Raw genomic sequence first — 15,713 nt, 5'->3', positions numbered from 1 at the left:
ATCGCTAAAAAAAACTCCACTCATTCGGTCAATACTCCTCCTCCATTCTTTCCACCTCAAGAAGACTAGTAATAACTCATACATAAATAAAAGAAAGGGATAAATCGAATGCTCTCTGTATATACTGCCGTTTATTCAATAAATAAAATTGCACTCACGTCTTCAAAAATGAACACACGCTCATAAGAAAGCATCCAGCATCCACAGTGGTTACATCCACCAATTCTCAATACTGTCTTCCTAATAGAAAGTTTGATTGGCTCCACTCACCTGCAGGGTGACGTCACCCTTGGCATCCGCTTTATGCGGTATGTTCCGAAATACTTATTTCATTATAAAAATGTAATGTCAATGCATTTCAGGGGTTGTGAACTACTCTCTTCATAAGGGTTTAACGTGCCGTGTAATGAAAAATAGCAGACTCAAAACAAGTTTGGTAGGTTAAAGAGTAAAACAACAGTTTTTTCTAACCCAGGCTTCAGCAGTTGGTTGATAGGAAATCATACCAAAGTCCTAACCTAACCCTGAACGCCACCATGACACCTGCTCCAGTATGTTTTCCTTCTCTGGTCCCTGTTGCACCCAATTCTACTGCTAGATTTCAGCACTGAAACCACTAATACAGTACATTCATGGCCATAGTAGTACTGTGGTTGGTAAATAGAGACAGGAATGTAAAAATAATGGCAATTCAATTTGTTGGTTAACTGAACATATTTTGTTGGGCATAGTGCCCAACACATATTTGTTCAGTGCCTTGCTTATATCTTCCTTTTTTCACTTTTATGTATCTGTAGCTTTCCATCTAGATCCACTTATTTAGTTAAAGATTGATAACAAGTAGAGTTTTAATGGTGGACAAGACTTTGTATGTCTCTTCTGCCATAAACCCTCTTTTCCTGCCTGCTATCATATTTTTTAAACTGTACAATGACTGCCATACATGTGCAGCTCAGTGTACAATCTTGGCATCTTACAGATGCCAGGAGTAAGAGCTAGGTGTTTGGCCAAAATAATGACCATGCATATGCATGAGAGTTTGTTTATCCATAGCCAGCTAATGGAGGTAAGGGGCTGAAGGTTGAGGGCTCCAGACCTAGAAAAGATCAGGAAAGATGGTGATGGATGTTGCATCGCTGGAGAAGGATTCTTTGGGAGGTAAGACTGCCATCATGTACAAATTGTCTGTGTATACTTGCTCATCATTGCCAACACTATGGGCCCAAGTTGGCATATTGCGGCTTTAAAGTGATACTAAATATGCAGGGCAAGATTCATAAAAGAGATACGAAGGCGTATCTCCTGCTACGCTGTCGTATCTCTGAGATACGACGGTTACGCATATCAGGTTACGCATAGATCTCCCTAAGATCCGACAGGTGTAAGTGACTTACACCGTCGGATCTTAGGCTGCAATTCTAGGCCGGCCGCTAGGTGGCGATTCCATTGCGGTCGGCGTAGAATATGCAAATGACTAGTTACGCCGATTCACGAACGTACGCTTGCCCGTCGCAGTAAATTTGAGCCGTTTCCGTAAGAGATATGCGGCGTAAAACTAAATCTGCCCTCTAGGTGGTCTAGCCAATGTTAAGTATGGCCGTCATTCACGCGTCAAAATTTGAAAATTAACATTGTTTGCGTAAGTTGTCCGTTAATGGCGCTGGACGCCATTTACGTTAACGTCGAAACCAATGACGTCCTTGCGACCTCATTTAGCGCAATGCACATCGGGAAATTTCAGGGACGGAGCATGCGCAGTACGTTCGGCGCGGGAACGCGCCTAATTTAAATGGTCCCCGCCCCATTTGAATTAGGCGGGCTTGCGCCAGGCGGATTTACGCTACGCCGCCGCAACTTTACAGGCAAGTGCTTTGTGAATCAAGCACTTGCCCATAAAACTTGCGGCGGTGTAACGTAAATGTGATACGTTACGCCGCCGCTAAGTTACGCGATTCTATCTGAATCTGGCCGGCAATGTTTAATTGACATTATCCCTTCTATTTACATATAATAATCATGCCACTGTATTTAATTCAATATAAAAAAAAATAATCATCTGAGCACCTTATTCTATCATTGCTGTTCAGCATTGATATGATGTATCTATCCCAGGCCTTTCCTGTCCTTGGGGAAAGATCAGAGAGAGGAGGGAGGAGGTTCTAGTACTCTGCTGATGTATGTTGTATAGCACCAGAGGACGTCTGGACTATGAGTCTGTGTCTGTGTTGATTGGTGCTACATAGGTAACATGACAGAAAACAGCTTTCAGAATAGAGAAGTATCTTTCTCAGCTTTCAGAATAGAGAATCAAAATAAATAATTAAAGGAAAAGTCCAACCTGAGCTTGTTTGGCTGGGCTTCTCCTATGGGTCACATGAGTGAAATTTGTTTTGCACTCCTGTGACCCATTTTCAAGCAGAGGGCTGAGTGTAGTCTGCTCTCTGCTGACGTCACAGAAATTAGTCCAGGCACCGCGTCATCCAGACAATAGAAGTTTGGATCTGCCAGGTGCCTGGACTGACACCCGTCATGATGGCTGCTCCCAGCCCCTCCACAGCTCAGCGCTCCAGTTAGCGTGAAGGAGCAGAGCAGTGTGATGCTGATTGACAGTCAGCAGGTCTGTGCCCGGGGAGCTGTGAGAGCCGAGACATTAATGTTGTTCGATTGCTTGGTTCTTAGTGTAGGGGCACTGGGGGACCAATGCTGCATCCACCTAAGTAAGTATAATGAAGGAAAAACCCCAAACAATACTTCTCTTTTAATATCAGCAAAGTGTTTTTAAGCTTATTACAAATCTACAGTGTATTCCAAAGCAAATGCTTATTATGTTTTACAATAACATAGCATAGATTTTATGTTGACAGAAAAAAGCTTTAACTTTGCACTGTAAAGAAATCTGTAAGAGGTTCTGCCAATCACAGGCTGTGCCATGCCCCTCCATCCTGCATCTATGGTGTGTATGTGCTTGGACTAACAGGGAGGTGAAGCCTCCATTAATCAACATCTTACATCCTACCCTAATAGCGTTTAGCAATACTAAGACATGGAGAATGATGGTGGGAGGGGACTGTCATTTACCACTGTGTATACACCCATGTGTGTGACTGTAGCCCACCCATGTGGGCTGCACAGATAAGAAAAATAAGGAAATTAACAGCATTGAAGGAAACTGAAACTGGAGCATGCTCAGTAGATGCAGCAACAGCTGGTCTACACAATTTCAGGCTGCAGCAGGGACACAGGCAAGAAGAAGGGACAGCGGATAGCAGAATCAACCAGCTTTTTGCAATCTACAGTAACCAAATGCTCTATTGGTAAAGTGAATATGCACATAATGTCATATAGCATGTACTGGCAGTTTATAATGATTTGGGTTTAAAGAGGTTGCAAAGTCCAATTAAAAAAAATAAAACTACTTAGCGCTGTACAAGGGTATTGCACAGAGCGCCCGGAACTTCCTTTTCTGGGGTCCCTGCTGGCGCTGTCCGCTCTGCCTTTTCTCTGTGTTGCATAGCCATTTCTATGGGGGTATGCGTGCAGGCTTGCCCTCGAGCCAGGCTGTCTATGTTTTGCCCTTGCCCCCTACTCCCTCCCCACTGAATTTGACTGACGGAGGAAGGAGCCAATTGCTCCCGCTGCTCTCAGCCCCAAGGTTTTAAGAGCTTGCCAGTTAAAGACATCTTTTTTCATTTATTTTCACTCTCCTGTGCATATTTAGTGATGTGGTAAGAAGAGTTTTATGTGAATATTCATATGTGAAATCATTCATATGAGAATGTATTGTAAGACAAATAATATAAGACACATAGACAGTGTCAGCTTCAAAGTCTTGGCAGCCTGCCCAAATGCAGAATCAACTACCTTATGATTGTATTTGTACTAAAATAAATGTACTATGGACTAAATGCCCTACAAATATTAATAATAAAACCAATGGTGTTTCTAACAGAAGCAGATAAGGAAAAAATGATGATAAAAAAGGTAAAATAAAATCAATGGCTGATGTAATTATTTGCACTAAAAATGAACTATGCAAATAGATTAAAAAATAAAAAAAAACAGTATTTATACAGTTCAGTATAGATAATATGGATGCTCCGAACTACTTTATCATGTAGCTTTTTCTAATTTTTACTGTGTATATTTATATGTTCAACATCCTTGACAGTATCTTGTCATTTTATATGCAATAGCTGTAAAGTCTAATGTTATCTATTAGCAAACATATTTTTCAGTGTATTATTCAAGGAGGCTTAAGGATTACTAGTAATTCTGGAAAGCATTCTGTTTTGAATAGGAATATTCTATCAGCTTTTTAGCTATTACATATCTTGTCCCATTGTGCTTGCATAATTTCTTGATGTGCCCATTGTATTCATTGGGAAATGCTCATATATTCCATGTTGTCATGGATGACTTGCAGATAATGTAATGCTATGTACATACATACATTCAGTAAACAAGTTCAACTAACTGTATACAGCTTGATCTACTGCTTCCCCATGGCAACAACATATAGTGAATGTTCCTAAGGTCTGCACAATGAATCAGGGTCGGTACGAAATACATTTACAAAATTATACAATTTTTAAAAATTATTCTTAAAATATTCCTTTGTTGGTTAGGCCGTGTCACAAAGGAATAATTCTTAGATGAATTAGGATTCTGAGCGGCATAACCCAGTGCATCTTAACACAGGCGCAGAAAAAAATGGCATGTGAATTAGAGTAAACCATTTTGCTTTTAACTCTTTTACTGCCAGAACCATTTTTGCATCCTTTTATTTTTTTGCACACACATTTAAAAAAATTATTTTAGGCCTGAAGATTATGCAAACCCTCCAAACATTATGGGCCAGATTTACAGAGCGAGTACGCCGGTGTATCTACTGATACGCCGGCGTACTTTCAAATTACCCGCGTCGTATCTTTAGTTTGAATCCTCAAACCAGTATACGACGGCATCTGGGTTCGATCCGACAGGCGTACAGCTTTGTACGCCTTCGGATCGTAGGTGCAATACTTCGGCGCCCGCTGGGTGGAGTTTGCGTCGTTTTCCGCGTCGGGTATGCAAATTAGCTTTTTCCGTCGATCCACGAAGGTACGCGCGGCCGTCGCATTCTCTTACGTCGCCGCTAGTCGGCTTTTCCCGGCGTATAGTTAAAGCTTTTATTTTGCGGCGTATAGATAGACTTGCCATGTTAAGTATGGCCGTCGTTCCCGCGTTGAAATTTGAAATTTGAATTTTTTTTTTGCGTAAGTCGTCCGTGAATAGGGATGGACGTAACTCACGTCTAAGTAAAAAAAATGACGTTGTTGCGACGTCATTTCGCGCAAAGCACGGCAGGAAATTTCCAAACGGAGCATGCGCAGTTCAATCGGCGCGGGGACGCGCTTCATTTAAATGAATCACGCCCCCTAATCGCCGATTTGAATTCCGCCGCCAGAAATACACTACGCCGCCGTAACTTACGGCGCAAAATCGATGAGGATTCGAAATTTCACCAGGTAAGGTACGGCGGCGCAGCGTATCACTGATACGCGGCGCAAGTGTAAATGTCTGTAAATCTGGCCCTATATATTTTCTGAAAGCAGACACCCCAGAGAATAAAATAGTGGAAGTTCCAAATTATATGGCACATGATATTAGCTCAACGGTTTATGAAAAACAAAATTTCAGTAAAAATACACTAAAGTTCATTTTAGGGTACTAAATGCAATATATTACACAATATAAAAGACAAGGTTGCACAAAGTAAATAGATTCCCAACATGTCAAGCCTTTAATTTTCTTTAAAGGCCCTTACAGGTCATCAGTTTAGAGTTAAGTGTAAATAATGGTCCTAGAATTATTGGTCTCACTCGGGTGTGCGTGATGATATATAACATGTGTAGCGCAATCAACGTTTTTGTGTGTTGGCTTGTCAGATATACACACACTTTCGGTGATGTCCCCCAGTTACCAACTGCGTACAACATACATCAGTGCCAGTAAAAGGGTTATTGGTCTTCATTGTCTATTTTTCTGTAGTAATAACAGAATGACATTGACCCTGTAGCGCTAATGCTTTAATATCTTGCTAAGATTAAAAGAGATTAAAAAAAAGAGTAAAATCACAGCAAAACCAAATATTTTGAACGTTTGCTTGCAGTGTTTTTTTTTTTGTTTTACTTTTCATAATTTATTTTATTAATTTGCAGTTTTGCCTTTGAACTTGTTGGAAAGTTTGACTACTCCAGGAAGAGTCAGTGCATTTTTATAGCACTGGTCGCTGTAAAAATTACAATGATCCCAAAAATGTGTCAAAAGTGTCCGATGTGTCTGCCATAATGTCGCAGTCACGATAAAAATCACTGATCGCCGCCATTAGTAGTAAAAAAAATAATATATATTAATAAAAATGCCATAAAACTATCCCCTATTTTGTAGATGCTATAACTTTTGCATAAACCAATCAAACAAACGCTTATTGTGATTTTTTTATATATTTTTGGGGGATATTTATTATAGCAAAAAGTAAAAAATATTGAATTTTTTTCAAAATTGTTGCTCTATTTTTGTTTATAGCGCAAAAAATAATAACCGCAGAGGTGATCAAATACTACCAAAGGAAAGCTCTTGACGCAGTGCTGAATCGCAAAAAGGGGCCTTGTCCTTTAGCTACAAAATGGTCTGGGGCTTAAGTGGTTAAAGATGCAGGGTTCCAGACTGTTAACCTAAAATGTTGTACAAGCATGGAAATATCGGGTGTCACAATGCATAATACACATGCCCCAGGTTGTTGACTTGGTTTTATTTGTACTTTTGGGAAAACTTGAAAGCAGCATGTGCAGAAGGAGGTATCCACCTTTTGACCTTGGACAGATGGTGATGAACTAAGTAAATTTTGCTTATACTGAAAGCTGAACGCTGGGATAAGGATACAATGTCTAAATACAGGAGGCATATGTTTTCTTACATGAATCTCGGTGTGCTTTGTGTATGTCTGATAGGGAAATTGCATAGTATTGCAGTGCAATACTTTGCCTCTGTGCAGGAGCTTTCTCTAATTAAGACCGGTCACTGATGCACTTTCTCTTTGTGCAGGGTGACGAGTCTTGTGTCCACCCGTATTGTAGTTTATCAGGGTTATATCAGGGTTTGTGTAGACATTTGGGGGCAGATCCACAAAAGAATTACGCCGGCGTATCTATTGATACGCCGCGTAATTTTAAAGTTCCCGCGTCGTAACTTTGTTTTGTATCTACAGGCGTACGTCTTAGTACGTCGTCGGATCTTAGGTGCATTTTTTTCGACGGCCGCTAGGTGGCGTTTCCGTTGAATTCCGCGTTGAGTATGCAAATTAGCTAGTTACGGCGATCCACGAACATACGTCCGGCCGGCGCATTTTTTTACGTCGTTTGCGTTCGGCTTTTTCCGGCGTTTAGTTAAAGCTGCTATATGGTGGCGTACTCAATGTTAAGTATGGCCATCGTTCCCGCGTCGAAATTTGAATTTTTTACATTGTTTGCGTAAGTCGTTCGCGAATAGGGATTTGCGTAGAATGACATCACCGTCGGAATCATTGGCTTGTTCCGGTTTAATTTCGAGCATGCGCACTGGGATACCACCACGGACGGCGCATGCACCGTTAAAAAAAAACGTTGTTTGCGGCGGGTCATGACGTATTTACATAAAACACGCCCCCATCACAGCCATTTGAATTCCGCGCCCTTACGCCGCCAAAGATACACTACGCTGCCGTAACTTACGTCGCAAATTCTTTGAGGATTCGAAAAAAAATAAAAGTTACGGCGGCGTAGTGTATCTTAGATACGCTGCACCCGGTGGAGAAAAGCGCCGTGGTACGTGGATCTGCCCCTTGGTGCGCACAAAACTGCTATTGTGGAATATATATATATATATATATATTATATTCAAAGATTTTTGTGCCTGGAGTTCACCTGTCACTACAGGTGGCAGCAGTTTTTAGGGGTGAAGGTAGTCACAACATGTGGTAATGAACTGACATTTCTATTTTATGACCTTTGGGTTTCTGAAAAGAGATTTAAAGAGGAAGTAATCCCTGATGGGTTTTACTTCCTCTTTGTTCCCTGCAAAGTAAAAGCATAATGGACTAGTATGCATCGCATACTAGACCATTATGTGCCACTCACCTGCAGAAGAAGCCTGTGATGTCACCGCTGTCCCCGCTGTGTGACCATCTTCAACCCCTCTTCCTTCCGGGGCCGTGGACTCTGGCTCTGTTACTGCGCGGAGTCGTGTGACATCACTCCCGCGTGCACAGGCCCTATAGAAACATCACGATCGTGCCCTTTCTATAGTGCGCATGTGCCGATGACGTCGATGCAAGCGTATATGGCGAATATCTCCTAAACCGTACAGGTTTAGGAAATATTTCCAGTACCTACAGGTTAGCCTTATTATAGACTTACCTGTAGGGAAAAGTGGTTGTACAGAGTATACAACCACTTTAATACGAATGTATAAAGTATAATGTATACTTTAACATGACTCCGCTAATCCATAAAACATTTATTTTTCCATTTATATAGGGAGGAAACTATATAGCCATTTAATGCTTTGCTGTTATCACAAATGTTTATCCAAAGTACTTTGCATCACACTAGGAGTCATTACCATTCACATAATACAGTCTAACTGCACAATCTCCTATAGATCTATGAACAACTATGGAGCGCAAAGGCTTGCCTGACTAGACACAAATTGATTGGATAGTTCAGTTAAGTCCTCGTATCCCATAGTTTTGGTGAATCTAAATCTCACCACTCATGTTTCAATCTGACTGTAATCTCCATTAAATCTTCAAACAAATGTGTAGTCTAAGGTCTATCAAAACTCTAATGTCTCGTACACACGGTCATACTTTTGGCCGTGCAAAAGTCTGCCGTGAGCCTGACGGAACAGGTTCTCTATTTAAGGTCCGTCGGACTTCCGAGCAAAAAAGTCAGATGGAGGCTACACACGGCCGGACTTTCCGAGAAAAAAAGGCTGTGTGTACAAGGCATAATAGTTTTTTTTTCGTTCAACCCAGCAGGATGAATGAAAAAAACAACTGAAGACCATAGGAGGAGCCCCTGTACTAACAAGCTAAAATGTTAGTGCATCGATCTCCCCTGCTGTGCTATTGTATTCTGACGGGGGAACACCCCCCCCCCAGAACACTGGTCAGCCATACACACAGGCCTAATATCGCCCGGTTTACATGGAATCTAGTTCACAAAGATTTGTGTTTAGAAGCCTGCAAATTATCATAACGTTCTCATATACAACTGAAAAATGTTTTGGTGACACACACATTGCTACAGTGATACCAACTGGCATACTTGTAGCATTGGGCTGGATGTTGTTGTTTTTTTTGGGAAGGGCAAATCAGAAAAAACTATAAAAAAACAAAAACTATAACACCCTAACAATTTCATGATGAATGCTTGCACTGAAGCCAATGAGCATTTGAATGTTGTTTTAATAGTTTTTACTTTAATGACCAAAATACATTTAAATATATGAAATAAAATAGTTTAATTTTATATAAAATAGTTTAATTTTATATAAAATAGTTTAATTTTAACTTTGTCTGTTAACTTAGTGTTTTAAATTAAATTGTGGTTGTTAATTTTTTTATTCAAGGAAAATGGATAGATGAAGAGCTAACTGGATGTTAGCTGTCAGAAGGGTTGTGTTGATATTCAAAGCACATCCTGCATAGTTTCTAATTGACGGTAAAGTCAGCACCCTGTTAATTGTTTTCCTAATGAAATAAATTGCATTAGTTAGAAGAGGAAAGGGAAAATCCAGTTTCTTAAAGCAATGCCCGAGGAACTCAGCCTTTCAGAGAGGACATTAGGAAATGGAAGCTTTCAGTCTCAGGCTAATGGATCCTCAACAGATGGTTCTAAAGGTGCTTTAATATTAGTTTGCCAGCATCATAACAGAGTCGATTAGAACATGTACAAAGAGGAGATTTTTTTAATAGTATAAACTTTAGTTATTACCACATACTTTTTTTTGCAATATTTTAAACTAGGAAATGGACAGTTTTTATTCAATATTATACATCATCTGGATATTGCTACTTACCAACGGAATATGACGTGACTTCCCAATCACTTACACAGGGTTATGGATTTAAACAAATGACTCCACAAACAAAGCAATGTTTACAAGTGCAATGGCAAGGCAGACCTTTCAACCAGTGATAAGCAGCAAACAACATTAATAGAAACCCATCAGGATAGAAATATGGACATTTTATCACTAATTTGTTTTTAAGAGTGCCTTCTTCATCTTGAATTCATTATCCAGTGAGTCAATGAACTGGAATAAGTATACAAGATGAGAGTTCAGACTTCAAGCCCAATTGAACTCTCAAATAAAACACTGTAAATAGTTTCCAGGTGAAGTGAAATGGTAAGTGACTATAGTCTTACCATTCATTTCGCTGGTAAAGCAACCACAATCATAGCTAAATAGTGACGGTAAAACAGTCATGCTGCTGACAAGGACCACTGCTCTTCGGGTGTAGGAAGTGGACTCTCTGCAGTGGTCTGGCATGCACTTTGTGAATCAGAGCTAGAGCTAACACACAAAAAAAAAAAAAACACACAGAGCATCAATAATAGGAACCATGATCTATGTCTGAAATAGGTACATATGACTGTCCTCATTAATGTGGAGTCTTTGGACACAAAATTACATTTGCAGAGGTTGTCTTAATTTTCTCACCTGGGAAAACCTTGAGTATACTGTAATTTATTTGATCACTTAATATACATGGAAACAAAATATTTAATACATATACTGTACCTGTAGGTAAGGTTCCTGCTAAACAGAAATTTTAAAAAGTTATGGATTCCTTTTTATGAGATGAACATGGCCATAGGAGACCTTGTCCAGATATTGTATAGATTCTGCATTGAGGACCTTGATGTTTGATTCGTGTCTTTTAAAACTTTTATTGTACATAGAAAACATTTAATTTTGTTGTATATAACCTGCCCCAGGCATGCTTAGCTGCCTGACAAAAATCTTTCTTTTTTGGCCTCTCAAAAAGACTAAAGTCAATATATTTTTGATCCAAAAGTGCAGTGGGTAATGCTAATGTTTGCAATATTTTTTTTAAATATGAAATTACATTTTGTAAAAGAATAGCCTAACAATATATCATTCATGTGTTTTTTTGCAGGTGCTTTTCCAGGTCTGACCACCTTGCTCTGCATATGAAGAGACATATTTAAGGACATTTCAAAGCATTTATGGCTCCTAAGCCTAAAAGGACCAAGGATTGCAGTGGATACCAGTGGTTATGCCCATGTTATAGCAGGAGTTACAGAACATTTCTTCATGTAAACCTTTGTACACAAAAATCCATATCAAAGTCCATGCACCGTCAAACACTCAAGTATACAAGATAATGTTTGTTATGCCTTACCCCCCAGCCTAATTAAGAGGCACAGAGTTTTGGAGAGCTGAGCGATTAAGGAACTGCTTCATACTGATAGTTTTTCGATTACTCTGGAACCCAGGATATTGAAAATTCCCGGACAGTAAAATAACGCTATCTGAAGAACAAACCACCTTTTTGAAACTCAGAAGTCACCTTCGAGTTGCATTGTTGTAGCACTAATATTTTGTTTTAAAAGGTAATTTAAGAAAAAAAGACTGGTTCCAAACTATTAAACCAAAACTCATTTGAGCCCCTTGGTGCAGGTTTATATTTGGACTCCAAATTATAAAGAATTCTAGCTTGACCAAGCTCTGTTCTGTCAAGTATGTGGTGTTCTTCTGGTTTGGCCTCATTACAAAGCTCTTAAGATCATTTTTAACTTGGTGCCCTAGGCCTTACTGCCACTTGACTGGTGGGGTCAGAAAAATGAAACCATTATGGCTACTGTTAGGTCTGTGTTTCAGAAGATCGTGTGGATGGAGGAGCACTCATTAAATCCCCAACCTTATTTATTTTGACTTCTGTTGGCTGTAGCACACCTTATGCACTATGGACTTGTAAAAGCCACTGACACTGACTGAGGAGGGAGCCTGTTAAATATGGGCGCCCTTCACCACCAGTGTGCGCACTTCCAAAGGTTAAATAACCTTTCATTTTTTTCAGTGACATGTTATTTTAGTCTTTGCTTCATTTAAAAGGCTTTTTTTTTCCAAAAGCTTTTTTTTGTCACATTCTTTTCATGGATACGTATATATAACTGAACTTTTCAATCTCCATCTGGACACTTTTAGCTTGAATTGGACCAGCAAATTAGACTTGACTTCAAACATTGAATGGGCAGCAAGCTTACTCCCATTGAACTTTCCAAATCTTGTGCTTGATCACTGACTTCTACTCCTATTGATATAACTAGTTAGAAACTTGATGTTATTTCCAGAGCAGCTGCATTTTGTACTAAATATTTTCTTTTGAGTATCTGAAGACATCAACTACAAAAAGCCAAATATGTTGACATTGGATAATGGAGGACACTTACAGCAAATGATATTGCCATATTGACCCTTTATTGGTCAAAGGCAGACAATTCCTTGTTTATCAAGGCCTTTTCATTGGACACTCTTAGCTATAATTAAGAGGTCCTAATGGATAGACATTGTTGGCATTTATCCAGGTTATTGGTGTTTTTTCCACTTGGGACATCATTGCGAATTGCAGGTCTAATTTGACCTTATACTGATAAAATCTAGACTCATAAAAATAAATTTAACCCATGAATGCTTAGCTAATGAGTATCCATGTACATACAACTCAACCAGTAGTAATTAGTCTTTGTTTCAAAGACTGACCATCAGACCATATCAAGTGGTCAATTCAAGTAGATGTGGTGGGGAACAGGTTGTATATTTTGTATATTCTGGGACCACCCCTAAGCAGCTAGTAAAATTGCACATTTGGTCCCACTGTGTCCAGATGAACGCAACTTTACCCAGCCGGCTGGCCTCTTTTTAACTTGTTTTGACTCCTTGACTGTTAAGCAAAAAAAAAAAAAGTAAAAAAGAAAGTAAAAAAAAAAAAACATAGTAAAAAATAAAAAAATAAAGAAAAATGGCAAAAAAAGAAAAAAAAACATCAAAATCAAAAAAATAATAAAACAAAATAACATTAAACATTTGAGACTTTGAACAGAAGGAATAGATTAATAAATGAAAGAGCAGCCATGGCACTTGAGGGTTAATTCTGAAGCTGCCAGTGGGTAAAACATTTCCGTTGACTGATCTCTCTGGTTTCTAAAGGGTTTTTAAGCTTCTCTTTACTAATGTTATATGAAACCTCATAAAAACACCATTTCATCCTGTAATAACTTTACATTTTCATGCTCATTATCTCCTTGTTTATTATCATTACTACTTTTTATGGGGTGGGATGTTAACATGACCTGAAACCAAAACCTATGAACATTTTAGGTGTTCCGAAGAATCTGATAAAGGGTGAATGAAAAAAAGTTTGATTCCAAAGATTTTAAAATCGAAATGTACTTACTGTACCTGAAGCACTGCTTGTCGACAATCCTTGTAGTCCTCTGCTTCTGCATACTAGTTTTACATATTTTAATGTTATGGCCATTCTGATGGATTTTCAATATTGTTATAAAACTAAGGAACATGAATTCATAGAAAGCAAATGCTAAACATAATAGGAAATGTAAATGCTAGTTTACCTGCATTTCAAAAGGCACCTTCTTTGTAGATATTTTATACACATGTGGTTGATAGAGGAGCATGTACATTAGGGGAAATTTAGCTGAAAATGTTTCTATCCATTTCTTCCCACTGGCCCAAGTGTGTCTTTTGAGATGCAAATTTTAGGACAATGGGGCCTATTTAAACTAATTGAGGTCTTGTTCGCCCATAAATACCATCAACAATTCAATGTGTTTTTGCAAACTCTTTAATGTTATAATTATGCAGAAAACTGTTTGCCCCCTTTTTCTGTGTATGCACATAAAAAGGGTAATTTCTGAATGTCCACCTGTTTTTACACTTTACATTGAGTCAATAACCACAGAATTTCGTCAGTCTGCTGAAAAAAAAAAAAAAAAAATCTTTGTAAGGGGCAAGTTAAACTGTCTATGACTGTCTATGTTTACATCATAGGTGTATCTTTGTGAGGAGGGAACACTTTGACATCTCTTTCTTGTTTGTAAGCAATGGGCAAGGATTTTTTCTCCATGCTAGGTCAACTGATTTCTCTGAATTCCCAGAGTTGTTGTAAATAAGGTCATGTTTTTTAGACTTAGTAGAAAACGTCACTTGATGCACTTTCTTCAGTGAAATTAATGCATTTAAATGCATTGTGGTGACACATACTTTTGCATAGTTTCCAAGGGTCCCTGTTTCTGCTGGACAGTCCTCACATTTTGTCCTTGCCCCGATTTACCATGGAATGTCCTGCCAGGCAGGGGGCAGCACACAAATTGTCACAGCAGGTAGCAAACAATGTACTCCGTCATTTTTTTCTGTTGCAGAAAGCGTCCTTCTGTTTTTTCCAGATATGTTGGCAGCTATGAGAGAGTGTTAATGTCCTTTGTCTATTATGAGTAACATAATAAGTGATGTTAAGCTGAGCTTTGTTAAGAGAAAGTCATGAGAAGTAGCAATTGGAGCAGTCCTGAAGGACCAGCAGGACAGACATATGGCAGGCACCATTGCTGATATGTTTATGATTGATAATGGTTCAGGTATGCTATCCTTATCCCTCCTGCACTACCTAGTGAATTAGACATAGAGCAAACATGCACAGATACATAAGCACGTGTTTTTTTAGGTCAGTTCCTCTCCAAGTGTTAAAGGAAGGATTAAGATGACAGCCTGGATCATGGACCTCCAGACTGTAGTATTTCCATAGTTTAGTACATCCTGCTTTCAAGGTACAATTGTAGATTTTTAACCTAACATTTATTTCAAGTTCAACCAGGCCTTTTTAAATGACGTATGCGAAAATATATACCAAAAAAATGGCGCCTTGTGGGGATAAGAACATATAAAACAACAGCTGCCCCCTTTAAAGTGAACAAATCACTAAACTATGTAGAATTATAAAGTAAAGAATAAGGTGCTATACATTACATGTTCAGGTGAAAAACTGGCACAAAGAAAAACACTGCATGAAACTTAAATCTGCACATAAATAAAAAAAATAAGCAAACATAAAGTCCATAAGTGAATAAATCCCAACACCAAAATGGAATGCTCTGAGATAAAACTTCTAGATCTTCCACCACAAGTGCTCAGTATGAAGATGGCCACTCACTAGAGCTGTTTAACCCCTTTTTACAGGATGGTCAAAAAATGCTTTGGGAACACCAGATTGGTTCCGCTAATGGAATAAATCCACTCCAATGGCCACTCAGGAAGGGACTAGAATGTAAAAAATGACTCCACAGGAGACACGGATAAAAGTCTCCTAGTGTAGTAATTTTTTAATAAAGTAAAAACAGCAGCAATAATAGCAGTTAAGCTCACATGTTGTAGTGCCTGGCCTGGCACTACATGTAAACAGCGTGTGTGAGTCAGCTGATCCCTGGGAGTGGCATGCGTTCCACGTCTCGCTCCGAAGGGCAAAGCCCGATTTGGGGTATAAAATATGGACCCAGAAATGGTGGATCCTCTGCTCCAGAGTCATTTTTTACATTCTAGCCCCTTCCTGAGTGGACATTGGAGTGGATTTATGCCATTAGCGGAACCAA

General features: G+C 39.1%; 1 protein-coding gene across 1 annotated transcript in view; it reads left to right on the top strand.

Annotated features, from left to right (window-relative positions):
* The window catches only part of KLF7 (Kruppel like factor 7), a 217,701-nt gene extending 204,658 nt beyond the window's left edge, over positions 1–13,043 (top strand). The window contains exon 4 of the mRNA XM_040357318.1: positions 11,207–13,043. Within this exon, the coding sequence (XP_040213252.1) occupies positions 11,207–11,258 (52 nt within the window). The 3' untranslated portion in view covers positions 11,259–13,043. The remainder of the gene's footprint in view (positions 1–11,206) is intronic.
* The last annotated feature ends 2,670 nt before the right edge of the window (positions 13,044–15,713 follow it).

The sequence above is a fragment of the Rana temporaria genome, chromosome 6 (assembly GCF_905171775.1).
Source record: "Rana temporaria chromosome 6, aRanTem1.1, whole genome shotgun sequence".
NCBI lineage: Eukaryota > Metazoa > Chordata > Amphibia > Anura > Ranidae > Rana > Rana temporaria.
This window is presented reverse-complemented; position numbering and strand designations above follow the sequence as displayed.